Raw genomic sequence first — 20,420 nt, 5'->3', positions numbered from 1 at the left:
AACGGGAATTCCATCACCTCCACTAGCTTTGCTCGTAGTGATGCTTTCTAAGGCCCACTTGACTTCACATTCCAGAATGTCTGGCTCTAGGTGAGTGATCACACCATCGTGATTATCTTGGTCGTGAAGATCTTTTTTGTACAGTTCTTCTGTGTATTCTTGCCACCTCTTCTTAATATCTTCTGCTTCTGTTAGGTCCATACCATTTCTGTCCTTTATCGAGCTCATCTTTGAATGAAATGTTCCCTTGGTATCTCTAATTTTCATGAAGAGATCTCTAGTCTTTCCCATTCTGTTGTTTTGCTCTATTTCTTTGCATTGATCTCTGAGGAAGGCTTTCTTATCTCTTCTTGCTATTCTTTGGAACTCTGCATTCAGATGCTTATATCTTTCCTTTTCTCCTTGCTTTTCGCTTCTCTTCTTTTCACAGCTATTAAGACCTCCTCAGACAGCCATTTTGCCTTTTTGCATTTCTTTTCCATGGGGATGGTCTTGATCCCTGTCTCCTGTACAATGTCATGAACCTCCGTCCATAGTTTTTTTTTTTTTTTTTCCGTCCATAGTTCATCAGGCACTCTATCTATCAGATCTAGTCCCTTAAATATATTTCTCACTTCCACTGTATAATCATAAGGGATTTGATTTAGGTCATACCTGAATGGTCTAGTGGTTTTCCCTACTTTCTTCAATTTAAGTCTGAATTTGGCAATAAGGAGTTCATGATCTGAGCCACAGTCAACTCCTGGTCTTGTTTTTGTTGACTATATAGAGCTTCTCCATCTTTGGCTGCAAAGAATATAATCAATCTGATTTCGGTGTTTCAACATAAATTTTGGGAGGACACACACATTCAGTCCGTATCTAGGTCTATACTGTGATTGTGTATTATAGCGTCTTCTCTCCCTCCAGTCCTGCTCCTTTCCTTCCCGACAGACACACATTCTAGGGGAGTTAATGTGTATCCTTCCCATTAATCTTCTACATATTCAATTACATACTTGTTTAATATGTATGATGTAGGCTTATAAATTACATTAATACATGAGAGAGTTCATTACATTTTTATTTTTCTTCACTCAAAATTATGTTTCTGAGACTTATCCATGTAGTTATATGTAAATCTAGTTTATTAATTCTGACTACTGAATCGGTTACATGCATAAGCTGTATTTTATTTTTAATCTGTTCCCTTACTGATAAACAAATTCAACCTTTTAAAATGTTCTCTTAATCCCTAAAGATTTTCTGACCTTTGATCTCCAAAATGGTGTTAAAGCCCATAATCTTGTTGTACAAGAAATAATGGTGTTAGTCCTTAATGTTTGAATTTCCATCTGATTGTTCCAAGGTTGTTGTAATCAAAATGTCTGGCATTCATAATTTCCTTCTTTCTTTAGAGGTAGTACTGGCAGTGTGCAGGGGACTGGGAGGTCAAAAAAAAGCTAGCATTCTGCCCAGAATATTCTGAAATAATTTTGAATTATGGTTTTCATGTGTTCAGGATGTTTGTCTACTTGATATACTTTTATCGTCTTGCTTAATTTCAGGGCCACTAAGTCATCTAACTGGAATAACAATCAGACTGATTACTCCAGTCTCAGTGATTCCCAGTTCCTTTTTGGATCCCAGTTCTGTCCAGAAGGTTCACAGACCCTGTCAACACCCGTGGACTCTGAAGTCCACTTGAGACATCCAAAACAGTCACAACAGAATTCTCTGGATGTGAGTTTGAATTCCAGAATTTCTCTGCACATGTTTCACAGTCATTATGGAGATAAACTGTAAAGATGACTTATTATGCTGCACTATATTTTAGAATTGTACACCTCTAAGGATCACTGCCCTAAATAGATTTGTGTTTGATTGGTGATTCATTTGACTTGGTAGTCTGAAATGGAAAACATTTAATTTGCATTTTCTTCTATTACTAAAGCAACACAGAATATTTCCAGTACTTTGACCACTCCTAGGGAGTGCCAAATATTACATGGCATTTTCTAAGGCTTGTCATATTATTGTTTGTGAATATTCAATAAGAAAAAAGAACTTTAGAAATAGGGACAAAGTAATATAAATATTATTCTATATGGACATTTTTTTCCTAAGAAACATCAGATGCTTTGTAGATTTAGTCATTAACTCCTTGAAGGAGGAGGTGAGGATACTGAGGCCTAAGTTGATGAATAAGGGCCAGAAAGTGTGAAAGTGAAAGTCACTCAGTCGTGTCCGACTCTTTGCAACCCCATGGGCTATACAGTACATGGAATTCTCCAGGCCAGAATACTGGAGTGGGTAGCCATCCCCTTCTCCAGGGGATCTTCCCAACCTAGGGATCGAACCCAGGTCTCCTGCATTGCAGGTAGATTCTTTATCAGCTGAGCCACACGGGAAGCCCAAGGGCCAGAATCTCTTGATTTTTTGGAGATCAGCTTGTTTTCTTTTGTGAGTCAGAAATATTCTTTTTAATTTATTTATTTTGGTCTAGAACCAGATTTAACTTTATACACAGACTTAACTGCATCAGATAGACTTAATAAGATTAGGTCACTACTGTAACTTAGCAAGGTATGCTCTGAGATAAGTACAAAAATTGGTACCCAGTGATATGAAGGAGTAAGTGTACTACCTGAACGTTTCAGAGTAAGTTTTGCTTTGGAATGCAGGAAATGGCTTACCATGTGCCATTTACATTACATGTCAAACTTATCAGTAAGTCTAGTTCATCAGCAACTGAGCAACAACAACTTGAGTTAAACTTATTAATATAAAAACTTTAACACATTATCTCAACACAGCATAATTTTCTGTTGTTCCCTTTAAACTTATATAATTGATTTTAAGCCATTTTAGCTGACATTTTAAATATCTCTGGGCTGGTAAAGCAGAAATTATATTAGTAAAAAGAGTTGCTTTTCTTTAATATAATTTTCTGGTGCATATGAAATAAAAAGGAAATACTACATGCTGCATTGGATTTTAGTATTATAGTTTGCACTTAAGTGTAACTCTGCTTTGTATAGAAAATAGTGAATGCTATAAATATTTTTATGTGTGAAAGGCTATGATGTTTTTCTTTTCCACTGAACAGAGTGAACCTAGTATTTTCACAAAGTACCAAACAAAACCCCAGCTGCTTGGAGGAGATCCAAAAGATGGAGGCTTGTTTCCTCTTCCTTTGTCTCTTGGAAAACCAAAAGGCCTCTTGGAACAGTTTGAGGAGAAAAAGAAAAGTGCAAAAGACAAATGTGACAGGTACACAAAAACCTTTCAAGTGGATGAGACAGCTTCTCTTTTCTGAGTGAAATAGCAAATGGAATGTCAGTAGTTGAATAATTCAGTTTCAGCATGATAGCATTCTTACTTTTACAGCTCATCTAGTAATTACTCTTTATTTGCTTTCTTAGCCTGCCACAGTTTTGGTGTCTCTGAATATTAAGCTAAAGGACTTCTTAGAGAAATGCAGTATTCAAGTAATGTTAGGTTTATTCTGCCTAAAATTCTGTCCTTTTTCTTCAGATCATCAGACTTAGGAACTTAGTTAACATTTGTTTCAGAGTCAAGAATATAGCACATGAATTCTTAAATCATAATTCAGGCTGATTTTCTCACTTTGAAATGTTGGTATTTTTAAAGATATAGCCTAAATTTTATACATATTCTTATTTGTTTTATATATATATAATATATATATAAGCAAATTTAGGACTATACATTAATTTGTAAATAATAAGTTGCAGTCACTGAGGAAATTAACTTGTTCATTTCTCCATAGTAAGTTAAGAGGACATCCTTAGTTATCACAGAAATTGTAACACCCAAGCAGAAATATACTTTATTATTTCTGTCAGTAAAGATGTGTCATTTAGCATCACCACTAATGCTTTTATGTTGATTTTGTTGTTGTTCAGTTGCTCAGTCGTGTCTGACTCTTTGTGTTCCCACAGACTATAGCCCACCAGGTTCCTCTGTCCATGGAATTTTCCAGGCAAGATTACTGGAGTGGGTTGCCATTTCCTTCTCCAGGGGATCTTCCTGATCCAGGGATAACTCATATCTCCATATCTCCTGCATTAGGAGCCAGGATTTCTTAAAGAATTCTAGATTAGGAATTCTTCAAAAGATTAGGCATATTCTCCACCGTATACCTATACTCCTTTAGTGAGAAAAGCAAAATACTCTATTTGAAGTGTTTGATTCTGCTGGTAAGTAAACATTTCCCAGATGCTGACAGATTTCTTTCCTCTAGGAATCTAGGCTCTAGGATTCATAACAATGGTACAGTACTACACGTGAGCAGGTTCCGCTCATCTTACTGCCTCAAATTAGTCTTAAGGTTTTTGTTCTCCGGGCTTTTGGATTATATTATTTTGTTTGATCACAATTTCTGTAACTAAAAAAACTTTTGGAAACATTAAGTTCTTGATATTTCTTTCTTCCCTCTCCCTCCCTTCCTTCATTTCTTTATTTCATTTTTCATTTCCTTTGCTGTTTTGGTAGTGAAATGAGTTTATTTATTTTCTTTTCCTTTTTTTTTTTGTTTGCATGGCTTGTGGGATGTTAATTCCCAGACCAGGGATTGAATCGAGGCCCTCAGCATTGAGAGCGTGGAGACGTAACCACTGGACCACCAAAGAATTCCCAGAAATGAGTTTCTGTTAACAATTATTTACAAGATGGAAAAAAAAATAGTATTTATACAGAAAGAATAGATGATAAGGACACTGAAGATCCTCTTATCCATTAAAAAAATTTCAAGTTTATGATATTGATTTAAATGCTAAGCAGAAAATCATAATTTTCACAAATTCTGGCAAAAACAAACCCCATTTTAGATTGCTGTTTTCTGTCAATAAGTGCTTGTCAGAAATGTGATGAAGAGTGAGAAAAGTTTAAATGAGAGAGAGAAAGTATACCATTGTAAATCTGGAAGCAGGAAAATGATAAGGCATGGTACAGAGTTAACATAAGAGATGCTACTAATCAATAAAACATGTATTTACATATTGTGTTTTGAAAGTACATGTTTTCCCAAATGAGTAGAAAGAGCACATGAGGTTAAAAAAAATCTCACAAGAAGCCTTACTCATTCACGTTGCATTTGTTATAACTCTTTTGATAGCAAATAAACTAGCCTGGATAAAAAGGAGGATATATTAGTCCTCTTAACCAATCTGGGAAGGACAGGGAATGAAATGAAATAAAAATCTGTCTCTTTTCTGTGCTTCCCTCCCCATCTATGCTTCATTCTCTTCTACTAGAGACCAGCTTCCTACTAACACAGAAAAAGAGACTCTCACCCCTTAGTTACAATTTGAAAATCCTAGTGAAAGCTTCTGATGGATTTGTTTATTTGGTTATTGAGGGGTGAGTGAAGAGGGGGGTATGACTTGAAGTTCTCATCGTAATCACTTTTTGGATGCAAAAAGAAACAATTCTCCATTAGAGGTGGATGCTGGGCATACTAGACAATGGGATGTTCATTACCCAGATTATTATTATTTTTTAATCAATCATGTTTGAGAAAACAGATTAGTCTCATAACTAATGAATAACCTAAGGAACAAAAGGAAATTATAAAATAAGCCATATTCTTTCAAGATTGGGGATCACCACAGTGAAATCTGTTCATTCACTCACTCAATAAATGCTGTGCTAGGCCCAATAAGGCACACTGGGGATCCCAAGGGGAGGAATAATGGTACCTGTCTTTGAAGTTCTCAGTCTTGTTAAGGAAACAGGCATGTGATGGATAAATTAACAAGTGAGCCAGAGTTAATAGTTGTGAGCAACAGAAATAACTATTTAAATGAAAAAGGAATTTATTAAGAGGGTATTGGAATGGCTTCTGGTTCTGACTAAGACAGAATAAGTATATAACATCCTATTGTTCCCACTGAATGCAACCAAGCCCTGATGGTGTGCATGTAGCATCTGAGGACTCTGAAAAATAAATAGTAGCAGATAGATTAAGGAAGGGAACTTGAATTTGAAGTATGATAGCCTACCCTTAAGATTTCTGGGGTTTTGTTTTTAACCAAAATGTAAGATGTTTGCTCTGTGACAGACACTGTTAAGAAAATGAAAAGACAAGCTACAGACTGGAAAAAATATGTGCAAACCACATTTTCAACAAAGGACTTGTATCCAGAATATATCAAGAACTCTTAAAACTCAACAGTAAGAAACAAGCAACTGAATAAAAAAATGGGAAAAAATTTTAGCAGACACTTCATCAAAGAAAACATATGGATGGCAAATAAATACATGAAAAGTTTCTCAACACCATTAGCTATTTTGGAAATACAAATTAAAATCACAATGACATTACTAATATGAGCAGATGATATTACTACTCATCTATTAATGTGACTAAAAATAAAACAGACAAAATTTGACAATGCTGGGCAAGAATATAGACCAAATGGAAATCTTGCTGGTGGATATGCAAAACGATACAGCCCCTTTGGAAAAGTTTGTCAGTTTCTTATAAAATTAAACAATTTATTGTCTGCCTCTGCAGTTCTACTGCTAGATATATATCCTAGATAAATGAAAACATGTTTTCATAAAAGTCTATACAATAAAGTTTATTGTAGCCTAGTTCATAATCACCAAGAACTGGGCACAACCCAAATGCCCTTCAATGTATGAATGGATAGACTATGGTATGCCCATACAGTGGAACACTACTCAACAACACAAAGGAATGAACTATCGCTACACAGCAACACAGATGAGCCTTAAAGGCACTCAGTTCAGTTCAGCTCAGTTGCTCAGTCGTGTCCGGCTCTTTGTGACCCCATGGACTGCAGCACACCAGGCTTCCCTGTCCATCACCAACTCCCGGAGCTTGCTCAAACTCCTGTCCATTGAGTCGGAGATGCCATCCAACCATCTCATCCTCTGTCATCCCCTTCTCCCGTGCCTTCAGTCTTTCCCAGCATCAGGGTCTTTTCAAATGAGTCGGCTCTTTGCATCAGGTGCCCAAAGTGTTGGAGCTTCAGCTTCAGCATCAGTCCTTCCAATGAATATTCAGGACTGATTTCCTTGAGGATTGACTGCTTTGATCTCCTAGAAGTCCAAGGTGCTCTCAAGAGTCTTTCAAAGGCACTATGCTGAAAGAAACCAGTCCAAAGACTATATACTATATGATTCAATTTATGTGACATTCTGAGAAAAGCAAAACTATAGGGATGGGTATTAGGTCAGTGATTACCAGGGATTAGGGGTGTGGGCTGGTCTTTACCACAATGAGACAGCCTGAAGGATTTGTTTGGGGGATACTGTCTCATATCCTGGTTGTGGTGGTTGTTACATGAATCCTAAATTTGTGATAAAACTCACAGGACTGTGTACACATACATATACAAATTTCCTATGTTAATTTAAATTTTTTAAAGTGTTAAACATTATTGAAAGATCTTAAGTGGTTCATTTTATTAGGATTATGTTCAACTGCATTGACATATGTACTCTCATTCTCGTAATAATAATAGAAGTATTTAAAAGATGCTTATTTTTCTTTAATGCAAAAAATCAGCCTGAAGTGTGTGGTCCAGGGCTAGAATGGTAGCTCCATGGACCTCATGGCTCCTTCTAGAAGCGTGAATCTAGCAGATCCCTAAAGTATGATCCCTCTCAGTCCTCACAGTGCTTGGAGCTTTTATATCAGATTTCCAGACAGTTGATGGATGAAGGAAGGAAGAAGGGTATTTTCTGTTCCCTTTAGGATTTTGTTTTTCTTGGTCATGCCATGTGGCTTGCAAGATCTTAGTTCCTCAACCAGAGACTGAACTTGGCCAATGGCAGTGAAGGCATGGAGTCATAACCACTGGATTGCCAAGGAATTCCCGAGGATGGAATGTCATCTACCTAGGTGGCAGGGCATGGCGGGTGGAGATTAGGAATCCAGTTTGCAAGGAAGAAAATGAGGCCAATTTAAGTTTCTGCCACAGTCATACGATTGCCAACAACTACCTACCATGGACAACTTTCCAAACAAAGTCTCAAAATCAGTCCCGTGCAGATTCTGCTGCCTTCTAGCCTCTGCCCAGAGTGCACTGGACCCTTCGCTCCATTGTTGTCAGTGTAGTCCACTTTCATCAATCCCATGGAGCTCCATCTTTCTACCACGAGAGCCACAGCCACCAGAGAAAGAGGTCACAGTATTTTTACCCTGACTCCCAATCTGATAAGGTGTATGTGAAAGGAGAGCCCAAGTTCAGGAAAAGCTCAGAAAGCAAGCCCTGGTACTCTCAGCCTCAAGAGGAGGAAAAGGACTCTGCTTCTTCCCAAGATCCCTGATCTGAGGAACTCCTCAAACAGTAAAGAGGATCAGATGGAGAACAACCTAAAATAAAGAAACTAGACTTTTCACTCTAAGTACAAATTTGTAAATGCTGTAGTAGAGGTTTCATCCAAATGCTTTGGGAGCCCTGAGGACAGGCTTCCAGTTCTGACTGGGGGCGTGAGGAAAAACTCCATCCAAGGGAGCACATCTAAACTGAGTAGGAGTTTTGGGCAGAGATCTTGGGTCTGTCAGATTCTCAAGTCTGCCTCTGAATCAGCCTATTCTGTGAACCACCATTAACACTGTTTTATATAATTCTGCTCTATTTTTGCATACTTTCAAAAAATAAAAATGGAATTGTTTCCTATGGATTATTTTCAATCTGTTTTTTAATTTAATAATATTGAACGGTTATATTTCTATTTCATCTATAAAATCATTTCAGTGGCTGCACTGTGCTCTTTTATATGGATCATTTAGAGGGTTAGGGTTTTTTTTTTTTGAGGGTTAGGTTTTAAATGTTTAATACATATGAGAAATACCAAGAATATACAGTGAGGTAATGATAACCTTTCAACAAATGATGTTGGGAAAACTGAATCCCTATGCAAAACAATGGAAAAGGATCTTTAACTTATACCATTCACAAATATCAACTCAAAATGGATTAAAGACGTAAATGTGAGACTTGAAACCACAGAACACCTAGAAGAAAACATAGGGAAAAACATTCTTGACATTGGCCTTGGCAATGATGTCTTGGATATTACACAGGTAACAAAAGCAAGAATAGACAAATGAAATGACATCCAAGTACAAGCATCCCTCAGCATCCACAGAAGACTAGTTTCAAGAGTCCTTGCATATACCAAAATCCAATGATGCTCAAGTCCCATAGTCGGCCCTCTATATCTTCAGTTTTGAATGCACAGATTTAACCAATTGAAGACGGAAATTTCTGTCCATGTTTGGCTGAATCTGCAGATGCGAAACCCTGGAACGTAAGGGGCCACTGTATTTATTGAATGAAAAATCAGCATATAAGTGGACCCATGCATTTCAAACCTATGTTGTATAAGGGTCAACTGTAAAAAGTTTCTGCACAGCAAATGAAATCAACACAGTGAAAAGGCAACCTATGGGACAGAATATACTTGCAAACCATACATCTGATAAAGGGTTAATATAAACATTAAAGGAATACCTACAACCCAGTCGCAAAAACAAAATAACCCCAAAATATCCTGATTAAAAGATGAGCAAAGGAATTGAATGGACAGTTCTCCAAAGAAGACATTCAAATGGCCATCGGTTATACGAAAAGATGCTCAGCTTCACTAATTAACAGGGAATGCTAATCAAAACCACAATTAGATATCATCTCATACCTATCAGAATGATTATCATTTAAAAAATTAGTAACAACTGTTGGCAAGTATATATACACTGTTGATGGGTGTGAAAACTGGTGCAGCTACTTTATTTAATTTTTTTGCCACATCGTAAGGCTTGGGGGATCTCAGTTCCTCGAGGTCACACCTGCGCCCTCGGCAGTGAAAGCTCAGTCTTAACCACTGGACCTCCAGGGAATTCCTTAGTGCAGCCACTTTAGAAAACAGTATAGAGGCTTCACAAAACATTAAAAACAGAACTACCACATGATCCAGCAATTCCACTTCTAAGTATATACCCAGAGGAACTGAAATCAGGATCTTGAGGAGATATCTGCACTCTCATGTTCATCACAGCATGGCTATTATTTAAAATAGCCAAGAATGGAAGTAACCTAAATATCTATCAATGGATGAATGGGAAAGAAAAAATGGTATGTACATACAGTGAAATATTCTTTAGCCTTAAAAAAGAAGGAAATCCTGTCACTTGTAACAAATGAATGAACCTGAAAGACATTATGATAAATGAAATAAGCCAGACACAGAAGGAAAAATACTAATTACATGCTACCACTTATACGAGGAGTGTGAAATAGTCAAACTCATAGAAGCAGAGAGTTGAATGGTGGTTGTCGGTGGGGAATGTGTGGGGGAAACAGGAAGTATTACTCAAAGGGTACAAAACTTCAGTTTATATAAGACGAATAAATTCCAGAGAGCTACTATACAGCATAGTGTCTACAGTTAACAATACTCTATACTTGAAATTTTGTTTAGAGGGTGGATCTTTGTTAAGTGTTCTTATCACTAATAACAATAAAGAAAGAGGGTAGAAGGAAACTTTCTGAGGTGGCAGATGTATTTATGGCATAGATTGTGGAGATGGTTTCATGGTTGTATACTTATCTCCAAACTTGTATATGTTAAATATGTACAGCTTTTTGTGTGTTAATCATACCTCAGTGAACTAATTTAAAAAATTGAGTACTGACCACTGAGAAGAGATGATGACTACAAGCAACTGGCACAGCTGTCATTGTACAAGACTAGGAGTTCTTTTTGTTCAAAATTTCTACAGTATTGCTCCACTACCTTATAGATTTCTGGGTGCTTTTAAGCGGTCTGCTGCCATGCAGATTCCTAAGCCTGTATAAATCACCTGCTTTATTTCTGCAAATTTTTAAGACCTTCTCATTATCCTTAGAGTTCTGAAATTTTACAGCACTATGGTTTGATGTGGCTCATCATGAACCCTTGGCATGGAGGAATTCCTTTTGCCCTATAAACTTGTGTCTTTTGGTTCTGGGAATTTTTCTTTTATTATACCTTGGAAAACCTCCTATTTTCACTCTTCTTATTGTCTGGATCTCCAATTTTGTCCAAGCATTGAATCTCCTGCATTGATTCTCTAATTTTTTTTTTTTTTTTACTATTTACTTGTTTTTCATCTGTCTTTTTTCTGTTTTCTATCACATTTCCATACTGTATCTTCTGGTTAATTCTATTTGTTTAATTTCTGCTATTTTAATTTATAAGTACCTTTTCTTATTCTTATTATCTACTTTTATAATTTAATATCATTCTGTTCTTATCCTTAGTTCACTAAATTTTTCATTTTAGATTTTCATTGTTTTCAGGTCATGTCTTAATCTTATTCATAAAACTGTATGGTTTGTAAGACTCTGAAATGGTACTATCAAATTCCTCTTTTAAAGTCAGTCGTATGGAGCATCCATAAGACTGTGGCATGAAGAGCTGTCCTATTGGGGTTCAAAAATTGATATATGCATTGTATAAAGAAACAAAATCTGTAAAAAAATTTTAATGATGAACCTTGTCTGATTTTTTTCAAAAGTGGGATATTTGAGGAATAATTATGATAATTTATTTTTCATTAAAAATCAATATCATTCCCAGAATTATCTCCATTCTTACAGACAAAATAATAGTCATTAGACTAATATGTGTCCAAGAATTTTTGACTATCCATAGGAATTCACTATCCTCTGAAGCCATGTTGCCATAAAAATGGAAGCTGGTGTGTTCTACTATAGAAACCACTTGAATTGCTAAAATTCAACCTCATTTAAGATCCATATAGAGTAAATTTTAAAAAACAGAATAAAGTTTTGTTTCACTTTGGAAATGATCACGAAAAGTCAGTGTCTCCTTTTCTAATCTGGGCACTAAGATTTCTCAGGGTTAAGTCTTCAGCTCTGATCAACCACTGTTTTGATGTTGCACCGGTAGAATCCTGCTATGTTCATGGAATCAATTTTGTTACCTACTGCTTAAATATTTTGCAAAGGTTCACTTTCCTTTTTTCTTTCCTATTTTAGTGAGACTTTATACAACTTCATTTCCCATATCAAAGAAAGCATTCACAAGGTAAGTATGCCACATTTCAAGGTGTTAAAACATCTTACATTTTAAGAAGTTTAATAATTGTATTGGTTTTTGTTCATGTAAAACAGCAGTATTTTAACTACCCTTTTTTTATCATTAAGTGACAGTTTGCCAAGTTAGTAAAATGAGGCAACAGTCTGTGAATTATTTCCTAATTTGGGGTTTCTTAGTTACAGACATCAGTGGAAGAGTCTGAGGAACATCTCAGTTCCAGAAGTCAGTCTATTTTGGATTCTTTGGAAACTGTGGCCAAGACATGTGAGTGTCTCGTGTTTGAGGTTATCAGCAGGGGGCACTGGTGAGCAGTGACCGTGAACTTGCTGACCCTAGTCAGGTTTCTGCCAGTGGTGAGGTTCCACAGAGTGTTTCAGATGAGAGAATGGGTACATAAGATGAGCCCTGAAGGGATGTGGAGCTGAACTGGGTAGCAGGCCCCAGCCCTGTATGGGAATGCCTGGTCCCTCCATGCCTTTTTTGAAGCACCAATCCCCTACCCAGTAACCCAGCTGCTTCAAGGCAGATGGTTCTGCCAGATTTCTAATCTCACCACCTGAAGTGAATCAACGGCAGCCCTGAGTCTCAAATGAACTGCTGGCTGTGTTGTCTATAAAGGCTCCCTTGCTCCCTTAGGACTTAGAAATAAAGACACCACTCCTTCAGGAGTCAGAAATATTCCAGTCACCTACTGTTTTGCTTGCTGCCTTCACTTCAATGACAGCTGTTTTGTAGTGAATCACAGCATCTTTCTCAATTTCAGTTACAGTCTGTGGTCTGTAAAGTCCTCTGTTCGGTCAATTAGTGATTTACGTTTAGGTGAAACCATGGTTCAGGCCCTTATTCATCAGAAGGGAGCCATGACACAAGTTTCCTTAGATGAACACTTCCCCTGGAACCAACAGCTTTTCAGCTCAACAGCAAGCTGATGACTGCATCTGCACTTGTTTGCATTTGTCTCTGTGTTTATTTTTTTTACTTTAAACAAATTGAAGTCAACTTATTCAAATGCCAAGGGATGGATTGCTCATGATTTACAAAAATTAATGCCTTTGTGTAACTTTGAAATTAATCCCCATCTGTCTGCAAAGAAGAACTGTACTGTCTGCTGGCTTCCAACCTGAGTATGCCACACACGGGGCCGCTGTGCATTTGTTTAGAGACCAGTTCTGGAAGCCCAGACTGTTACCCTCACAAGAAGATGCGAGACAAAGAGCAGAAGGAAAAAGGCAGCTAACGGTGTTTAACATGATAAAATAGCTCACTGTAAGTGCCGAAAGGCAGGCACTCTTTTTACTCCTCACATTTAAAACTGGGTGAAATACTGATACAGAAAGGAGGACTGCAGCAGAGGTGTGGCATTTAAGGCCCAGAACAGGGAATGGAAGTGCTCAAGGCCACAGCACAGGGTCAAGGCAGAGAGAGGAGAACTGAGTCTGCAAAGGGAGACATAGGGATGCCTCGGTAGGCATAGGGATCCTGATTCTGCACTCCTGACAGTTCCTTAACTTTCAGAGCTTAAGACTGACCAGGCAAACAGTAAAACACTGTGGCATTACACTAATTAAAAGCCAGGTCATTCTTAAAAATAGGCACGCAAGTAGCCTGCCCAGAACCATTCCCTTTCTTGCTAGGTAGTCACTTAGGAACCAGGTAAATCTGCTGTCAAATGGCTAGGCCCAGTCCAGCTCACCTAGAGCACCGAAGCTGCCAGTCAGTGCATTCTGCAGGCTTTCACTAGGCACTCACTGTGCTTGGAAGGGGGAAGATACTATGTGAAAGCACTCTCTTGGTTTATTATGTAATTCATGCCTTCACAGAATGAGGTCATAAAGTCTTTCCCCAGTCACACTATGCCTGTACAACCAGAAGGATCACTCAAAGCCATCTAATCTAACTCCCCTTCTTCTTCAGTTGAGGACACCAAGAACCAGACGAACAGAATGAATTGCCAAGGCCATTCACAATCCACTTTACCTTGGGTTTAGGTGGGGTAATTAGTACACAGCAGTACTTTCACCTAAGATGTATAAATTCTATTAAAAAGTATGGTCATTAGGAGAATAAAAAGGAGAGGCCACTATCAAAATCAGGAAATATCTCTTTTGGAAAATAGGTAACTCCATACATCAAAATTCATTCCATAGGAATCAACATACTGTGTGGTGATTAAATCATAAATAGAACTATAAGAAGCATAAGCAACATTTTTATAATTTTAGAAGGAGAAATGCCTTTCTGAGCAAGGCACAAGAAGAATGAAAGCCATCTATATGAACCATGTTGGAATGGAAATATTTATTAATTGGTAAATGAAGATAGCAAGGTGCTTGTGTTCACATGGCTTGCTCCAGGACACATCTTATGGCAGAGAGAGATCAGTCAGTGAAAATTGGGAAGGGTACCCTATAAAAAGGGAGGCCTGAGCAAACTCCTCTTGTACATGGAGCCTTCCAGACCTTTACTCAGGTGGCTTTCATTAGCACAGCAGGGAGAGCAAAACTATGAAGGGGAATCACTGGCCGTCAGCGGAAAAGCATCAGCGTACAACCTCATCTCAATGGAGCCCTTGTTGAATCTCTAAAATAGAAATAAAATCTTTTTTGAGGATGGCAACAAGGTGATGGGGAGTAGAAGGACCTTCAGTTCACCTCCTTTTACAAGCATGCCAAAATCACAAGTAACTGCTGAACAACCACTGACAAAAAAGACTGGAATCTACCAAAAAAGGGGGGGTCAAATTCAAAGACATAAAAGAGAAACCATGGGATGGTAGGAGTGGCACACTTACAATATAATCAAATCCCATCCCACCCAGGTGGGCGACCCACAGTCTGGAGAATCATTATGTTGCAGAAATTCTCCCATATGAGTGAGAGCTCTGAGCCCCGTGCCAGGCTCCCCAGCCCGGGAGTCCGGCACGGGGAGGAAGAGCCCCCAGAGCATTTGGCTTTGAAGAGCAGTGGGGCTTGACTGCAGGAGCCCCTCAGGACTGGGGGAAACAGAGACTCCATGCTTGGAGGGCAAAAGCAGCGACTCCCTGCTGGTCTTGGAGGGTTTCCTGGAGAGGTGAGGGCAAGGGCGGTAGTGGGGGACTTAGCAGGGTCCTGCATGAACTCTGGCTGGAGGCGGACATTCCGGGTCCCTGGTACCAAGACCCGGCCCCACCAACAGCCTGCAAACTCCAGTGCTGGGACGCTCAGACCCCACAGAATCATCTTTATAAGAAAACAGAGAGCTTCCCTGGTGGTCCAGTGGTTAACAATCCGCCTGCCAATGCAAAGGACACAGGTTCAATCCCTGGTCTGGGAAGACTCCACATGCCAAGGGGCAACTAAACCTGTGCAGCACAACTACTGAAGCCAGTGCACCATGCGCTGAGAGCCTGTGCTCCGCAGCAAGAGCCACCGCAGTGAGAAGCTGTGCACCGCGACAAGAGAGTAGCCCCCAGCTCACGGTAACTCGAGAAAGCCTTCGAGGCAAGGAAGACCTAGTACAGCCCCCAAATAATTAAATAATCAATAAAATTATTGTAAAAGAAAATAGAAGTATTGGCTGTATACTGGCAGTGCACTCAGGGGTCCTGCGGATCTGTCTCTTCCTTCAGCAGTATTTGGATGGAACAGACCTAGGGATGCCCTTTGCTCTCACCTCTGACCACCCTCCAACTTTTTTTCCATTCACAGATTTAAGAGTCAGCCACTCAGCTATCCTTGGCCACGAGGCCCAACCAAGACCATTTTTTGAGATTAACTCCTTATTACCCATCAACCATGTGAGCTCCCAGATTTGTCACAATTATTCCATCAAGGTGGAGGCCGCTGTCAACTGCCTGGTCAACAGGCCTCTGCAGGCCTCGTCTCCTACCTCTCTCTAGAGGGTGCAGGACACTTTTTTCCGCATATTGGCTGAGCAGAAGCACCAGGGTGTTAGTGTCTCTGGAAAATGCAAAACCAGTGTGGTGGCCACTCCCTGTTCCAGGACGTGCCAAAGCCATCTCAAGAGAAGTGGGTAAGGCCCATGACGCTTATGGAGATGGCTATGTTCATGGAGAAGAACCGGAACCAGGCCTGTGTTGACCTGCGCGCCCTGGGCTCCGTCGCGCAGAACCCGCCTGTGGCTTCCGGGAGAGCCGCTTCCTGGAGAGGCAGGTGAAGCTCATCAAGAAGATGGCGACCACCTGATTAACCTCTGTGGGCTGGCTGGTCCCCAGGCAGGGCTGGGCGAGCATCTCTTTGGAAGGCTCACCCTCAAGTCTCCCTGTGGTTTCCGCGCTTCTGCCTGAAGCCCCTCTCTGCAGCCACAAGGCAGCTTTTTAACCACCCTGGAGCCCTCTCCCAAGCCTTGGACCAAGTGTAAACAGGAAACCTTTTTGAAGAAAAAGAGATTGTGCAGAGTATGGAGGTGGGCTTTAAATGGCATATTTTTCTTAAAAGCTAAAAATACTGTTTATAACCAAAGCAGAAATGAAACGAGTCCTCTTCTCTGGAAGACACACACACACAGGATCTATAACCTATACGTGGGTATGTGCATATATTAATACAAAACTCCAGAAAATGCTCATAATGCTAAATCCAGGAAGCGAGAACAAAGTCTACACGGGAGCGATTTGATCATTTTTCACTGGAAGCATTTTTATACTGTTATAGTTTTTAATATATGTTTATTGGCTGTGTCAGGTCTTAGTTGCCAGCACTTGGGATCTTTCCTTGCCGCAGAATGGACTCTCTGGTTGTGGTGCCTGAGGTTGGTTGCTCCAAGGCATGTGGGATCTTAGTTCCCCAGGTAGGGATTGAACCCGTGTCCCCTGCATTGCAGGGCAGATTCTTAACCACTGGACCATCAGGGAAGTCCCTATGCTGTGATAGTTATTAAAACAAACAAAAAAAAAATGGATAGATTTTGGAAGTAATGTGCTCAATACAAAAGCTCTTTAAAAGAGAAGACACTAAAAAAATAAATAAAAAAGTAAAAGACCCTGAATGTGTTTCCTAGGGACAAAGAAAGAATATGTGGGATCACAGACTGATGCTTACTGATTGCTGAATCTAGACTTGAACACTTTGCTTGCCTTCTTCATTCTCTGCTTTTGTGGCTGGTAATGTTCACTGTTCCTAAGAAACATTGCTATTCATGAACTCATCTAGGGTAGGATAATTACATTTGCTTTCTACTACAAATATCAACATAGATGTCTGGAAAAATATTTCATTAACTGAGTTTAGGAGCAGGGATCCAGTGCTTGAAATACGAGTAAACAGTCTTTTTCTAATTGGTCAACACATGGAATTTACCATGATCATAACTGCACTCTAGAAAGATCACTCTGGTGACAGAGCCAAGAAGGCAGGTCAAAGATGACTTGGTGCCGTCACTGGGGGAGTAGGTTTCAGAGTCCCAGCAGGTGCTGAGGTTGAGTCTGCTTTGGCCAGGATGTCCTCAGGGAGGGAGGGAAGAAGAAACAGTGGGGGAACCACCCTGCTCTTGCTTTATCTCCTCAGCAAGGTTGATCCAGATAGGTGCTGGCAGAACAGGCTCAGGTGGCCCATGCCAGCTTCCAGTTCCTCCTCCCCCCCCGACCCCCCAACAGCAGCCTAGGCAGGGTGGAGCATACCACAGTCTTCATGTGGTGAATTGTCATTGTTTTGTATTTAGGGCAGGAGACTGCAAAAGCTCAGAGTGGTCTGATGTTGGAAACAGTGCAGGACAAAGGCAACGTGGACCAGGCCATCCTTGAGTTGCAAAAGAGACTCGAAGCTGTAAGTGTTAGACTCTGACCCCTCTCCCCAAGTGTGTATTTCTGGCTTTGTTACTAAGACCTAGAGACATCTTTAAAATTGCAAATTTTCAGCCAAGAACAGAGGCCACCACAGGCCCCTTGGTATCGGGTCGGGGGAGAGCCCAGCTTCCTTTCTCAAGGTTCTCTGGCATGTGGACCCTAGGGCCCCTGCTCCAGAGTATTGCCATGCTTCCGCTCATAGTACCCAGCAGGGTACAAGGTTCGGTTCTGCTGGCCCATCCTTTGTTTTGTTCATACATTTTATTGTGCCTTCTGAGTTGCACTGTCCATAACTCCTTACTTTTTCACTGCCTTTGTTTAGAGACAAGCAGAGTTTACAGAAATGAAGTCCGACCTGAAGCACCTTGAAGTTTTGGTTATCCAGCAGAGTAAAGACTTTCAGCAGCTATGTGAGCATCTAGGTCAGCTGAATATGCCCAGTGTTCTAGCAGAGTTAAAGCGATTGACCTCCATCGCTCTGACACCCAAACACGTGAAAGACAGTGCCTCTCAGACCTCACCACCTCTGGCGCAGAGCCTCAGTTTCCCCAGGCAGGACAAATATACCTCTGAGAAGCCAGTTACGTGGCAGGCCCAGGCCCTCCCTGCTGCATGCAGTCTTAGTGTGGGCTCCCCGAGGCCCAGGGAGTTTGCTGTCTGGGGTGAGGGATCAAAGAGGGATGCTCTCCAAGAAGAGGCTGTGCAGCCGGCAGTTGGAACCGGCAAAAGAAACAGGCAAATCAAGGGCAGGGCCGTGAAGACTAACTGCCAGAACTCTGTTACTAAAACAGGCTCTGAGAACTGTGGCTCTGCCATCCTGGGTCACAAGGTTCCTAAAGATAGGGACCCAGTTTTCCAAGGAGACTCGCAACTTATATCTCGAGGATATAAGGACTTAAACAACTCTGCAACCAGCATTAAGAACACCAGCCAAAAATGGCAAGCTAAAGGCGCATTTTCATGTCACCCTTGTGAGCAAAGGTTGGTGACTGAACAGAAAGGCGTAACTGTAGAAAGAGGGAAAAAAGACAAGCAGCAGCCCAGGAAAGCCCCCAGGAGAAGGTCCCTACGCAGGAAGCAAGAACAAATGCCCAGCAAAACCTGTGTTTCTAATTCTAAATATCCTCGGCCTCCAGTTTCCAGCCCACAAAGTTCCCCCTGGGGGCAGCAGGAAACTCTAGCTCAGCCCCTGCAACTTTGGGGCCCTAGGAGCCCCACAAATCTAGTCTGCTCTGCTCAGGGAGGAACAGTCATGCCCAGTAAGACCACGAGGGCAGAGCAAGGGAACCTCGTGCAGTGTAGCGGGCATTCCTCCCAAGACAACAGCCTGCTTTTTCCCAGTTTCCAGGGGGACCACAAGATGAGCTGGTTCAGTGATCTCAATGACCTCAACCCCAGGGCAGAGTCCCTTCAGTCCCAGGAGTCAGGGAAGAATATACTCTATGACCTGGGTTTTGATAGCAGCGATGATGGCTTCTGACCAGCCCATAATGACTTTGGCAGATGGTTTTTGGTCTCATTGGAAAGACAAATCACAGAACATTTCGGGTGGTTGATGGCAGAGTTCTCAAAGCCTGCCTGGAGTCTTCAGGGTCAGAGGCTGGGCTTGGATGGGGTGGTGGTGGGGGTCAGTGGAGGGCTGGGGAGCACATCTGGCATTCTGGGTACCGGGCACTCCCCAAGACAGAGCATAAGGGAAAAGTGCATCCTTATTCATGGGAGTGAAATGTGTGAAGAGGGTGTGAGGAGAGCTGGGGCAGCAGCCCAGGAGTGGGGCATCAGCAGGAGGGTATTGGGTCTGGTACAAGGAGAACTGCCCTCCATACGGAACATCCAGTAGGAGAAGGGCTCTCACAAAACTGTTGCTATGGCAGCAGGACTCCCAAACACATCTTTTTGGTCTTCAAAACATTTCCTTCAGATGACTAAGATCTTTCCGGGCCTCACGATTTTTTAAAAAATTGTATCCGTTTTTGCTGTGAGAAATGTCCATTTTTGGGGTCAGTGGATGTATTCGGGGCACACACTAGGTCAGACTTCTTGTGAACAGAGAAATAACAGTGTTAAAGCCACGAAGGAAAGACAGGTGACTCACACTGCATGCTGGGAGCTGCACTTGTCACAGCCACGGAGTCCCAGTCTTCTCCCCAGCTGTTTTCCCCTGCCCTGTTTTCCACCCCTTTTGAAAAGCTAATGAGAGCTGCTGCAGGCCCTGCATCATTTCTGGAGAACAGTGGGCTTATATGAGACTTTGGCTTTCCATCTGTATCTTGTTAAAGTTTTTGAATTTTTGCAACACATATTTCTTTTGTAATTCAAAATGATCAAATAAAGATAAAACTTTAAAAAGCATGTTTTTTTCATTAAGTTTGTTGATCTTCAGTTTACTCAAGATCAAGATGCATACCATCTTTTTATTCCTTCTCATAAGTTTTAATAAACCACACCCTACTCAAACTGTTATGAAAGTAAAAATGCTCATGGATGGACAGCTTCCAGAATTTGCCCATTTTCAAGCCAGTACAGGGTTGAAATAGGGCTTTTGTGTGTGGGG

General features: G+C 40.7%; 1 protein-coding gene across 1 annotated transcript in view; it reads left to right on the top strand.

Moving 5' to 3' along the window:
- Positions 1-19,346, top strand: part of CCDC36 (coiled-coil domain containing 36) — a 22,400-nt gene extending 3,054 nt beyond the window's left edge. Inside the window, exons 2-7 of the mRNA XM_010851870.1 lie at positions 1,548-1,722; positions 3,089-3,252; positions 12,024-12,072; positions 12,261-12,348; positions 17,743-17,846; positions 18,189-19,346. Of these exons, the coding sequence (XP_010850172.1) occupies positions 1,548-1,722; positions 3,089-3,252; positions 12,024-12,072; positions 12,261-12,348; positions 17,743-17,846; positions 18,189-19,346 (1,738 nt within the window). The remainder of the gene's footprint in view (positions 1-1,547; positions 1,723-3,088; positions 3,253-12,023; positions 12,073-12,260; positions 12,349-17,742; positions 17,847-18,188) is intronic.
- The last annotated feature ends 1,074 nt before the right edge of the window (positions 19,347-20,420 follow it).

This window comes from Bison bison, unplaced genomic scaffold, assembly GCF_000754665.1.
Source record: "Bison bison bison isolate TAMUID 2011002044 unplaced genomic scaffold, Bison_UMD1.0 scf7180017864304, whole genome shotgun sequence".
Lineage (NCBI taxonomy): Eukaryota > Metazoa > Chordata > Mammalia > Artiodactyla > Bovidae > Bison > Bison bison.
The sequence above is the reverse complement of the archived record's forward strand: the minus strand, read 5'-3'. Positions and strand labels throughout refer to the sequence as shown.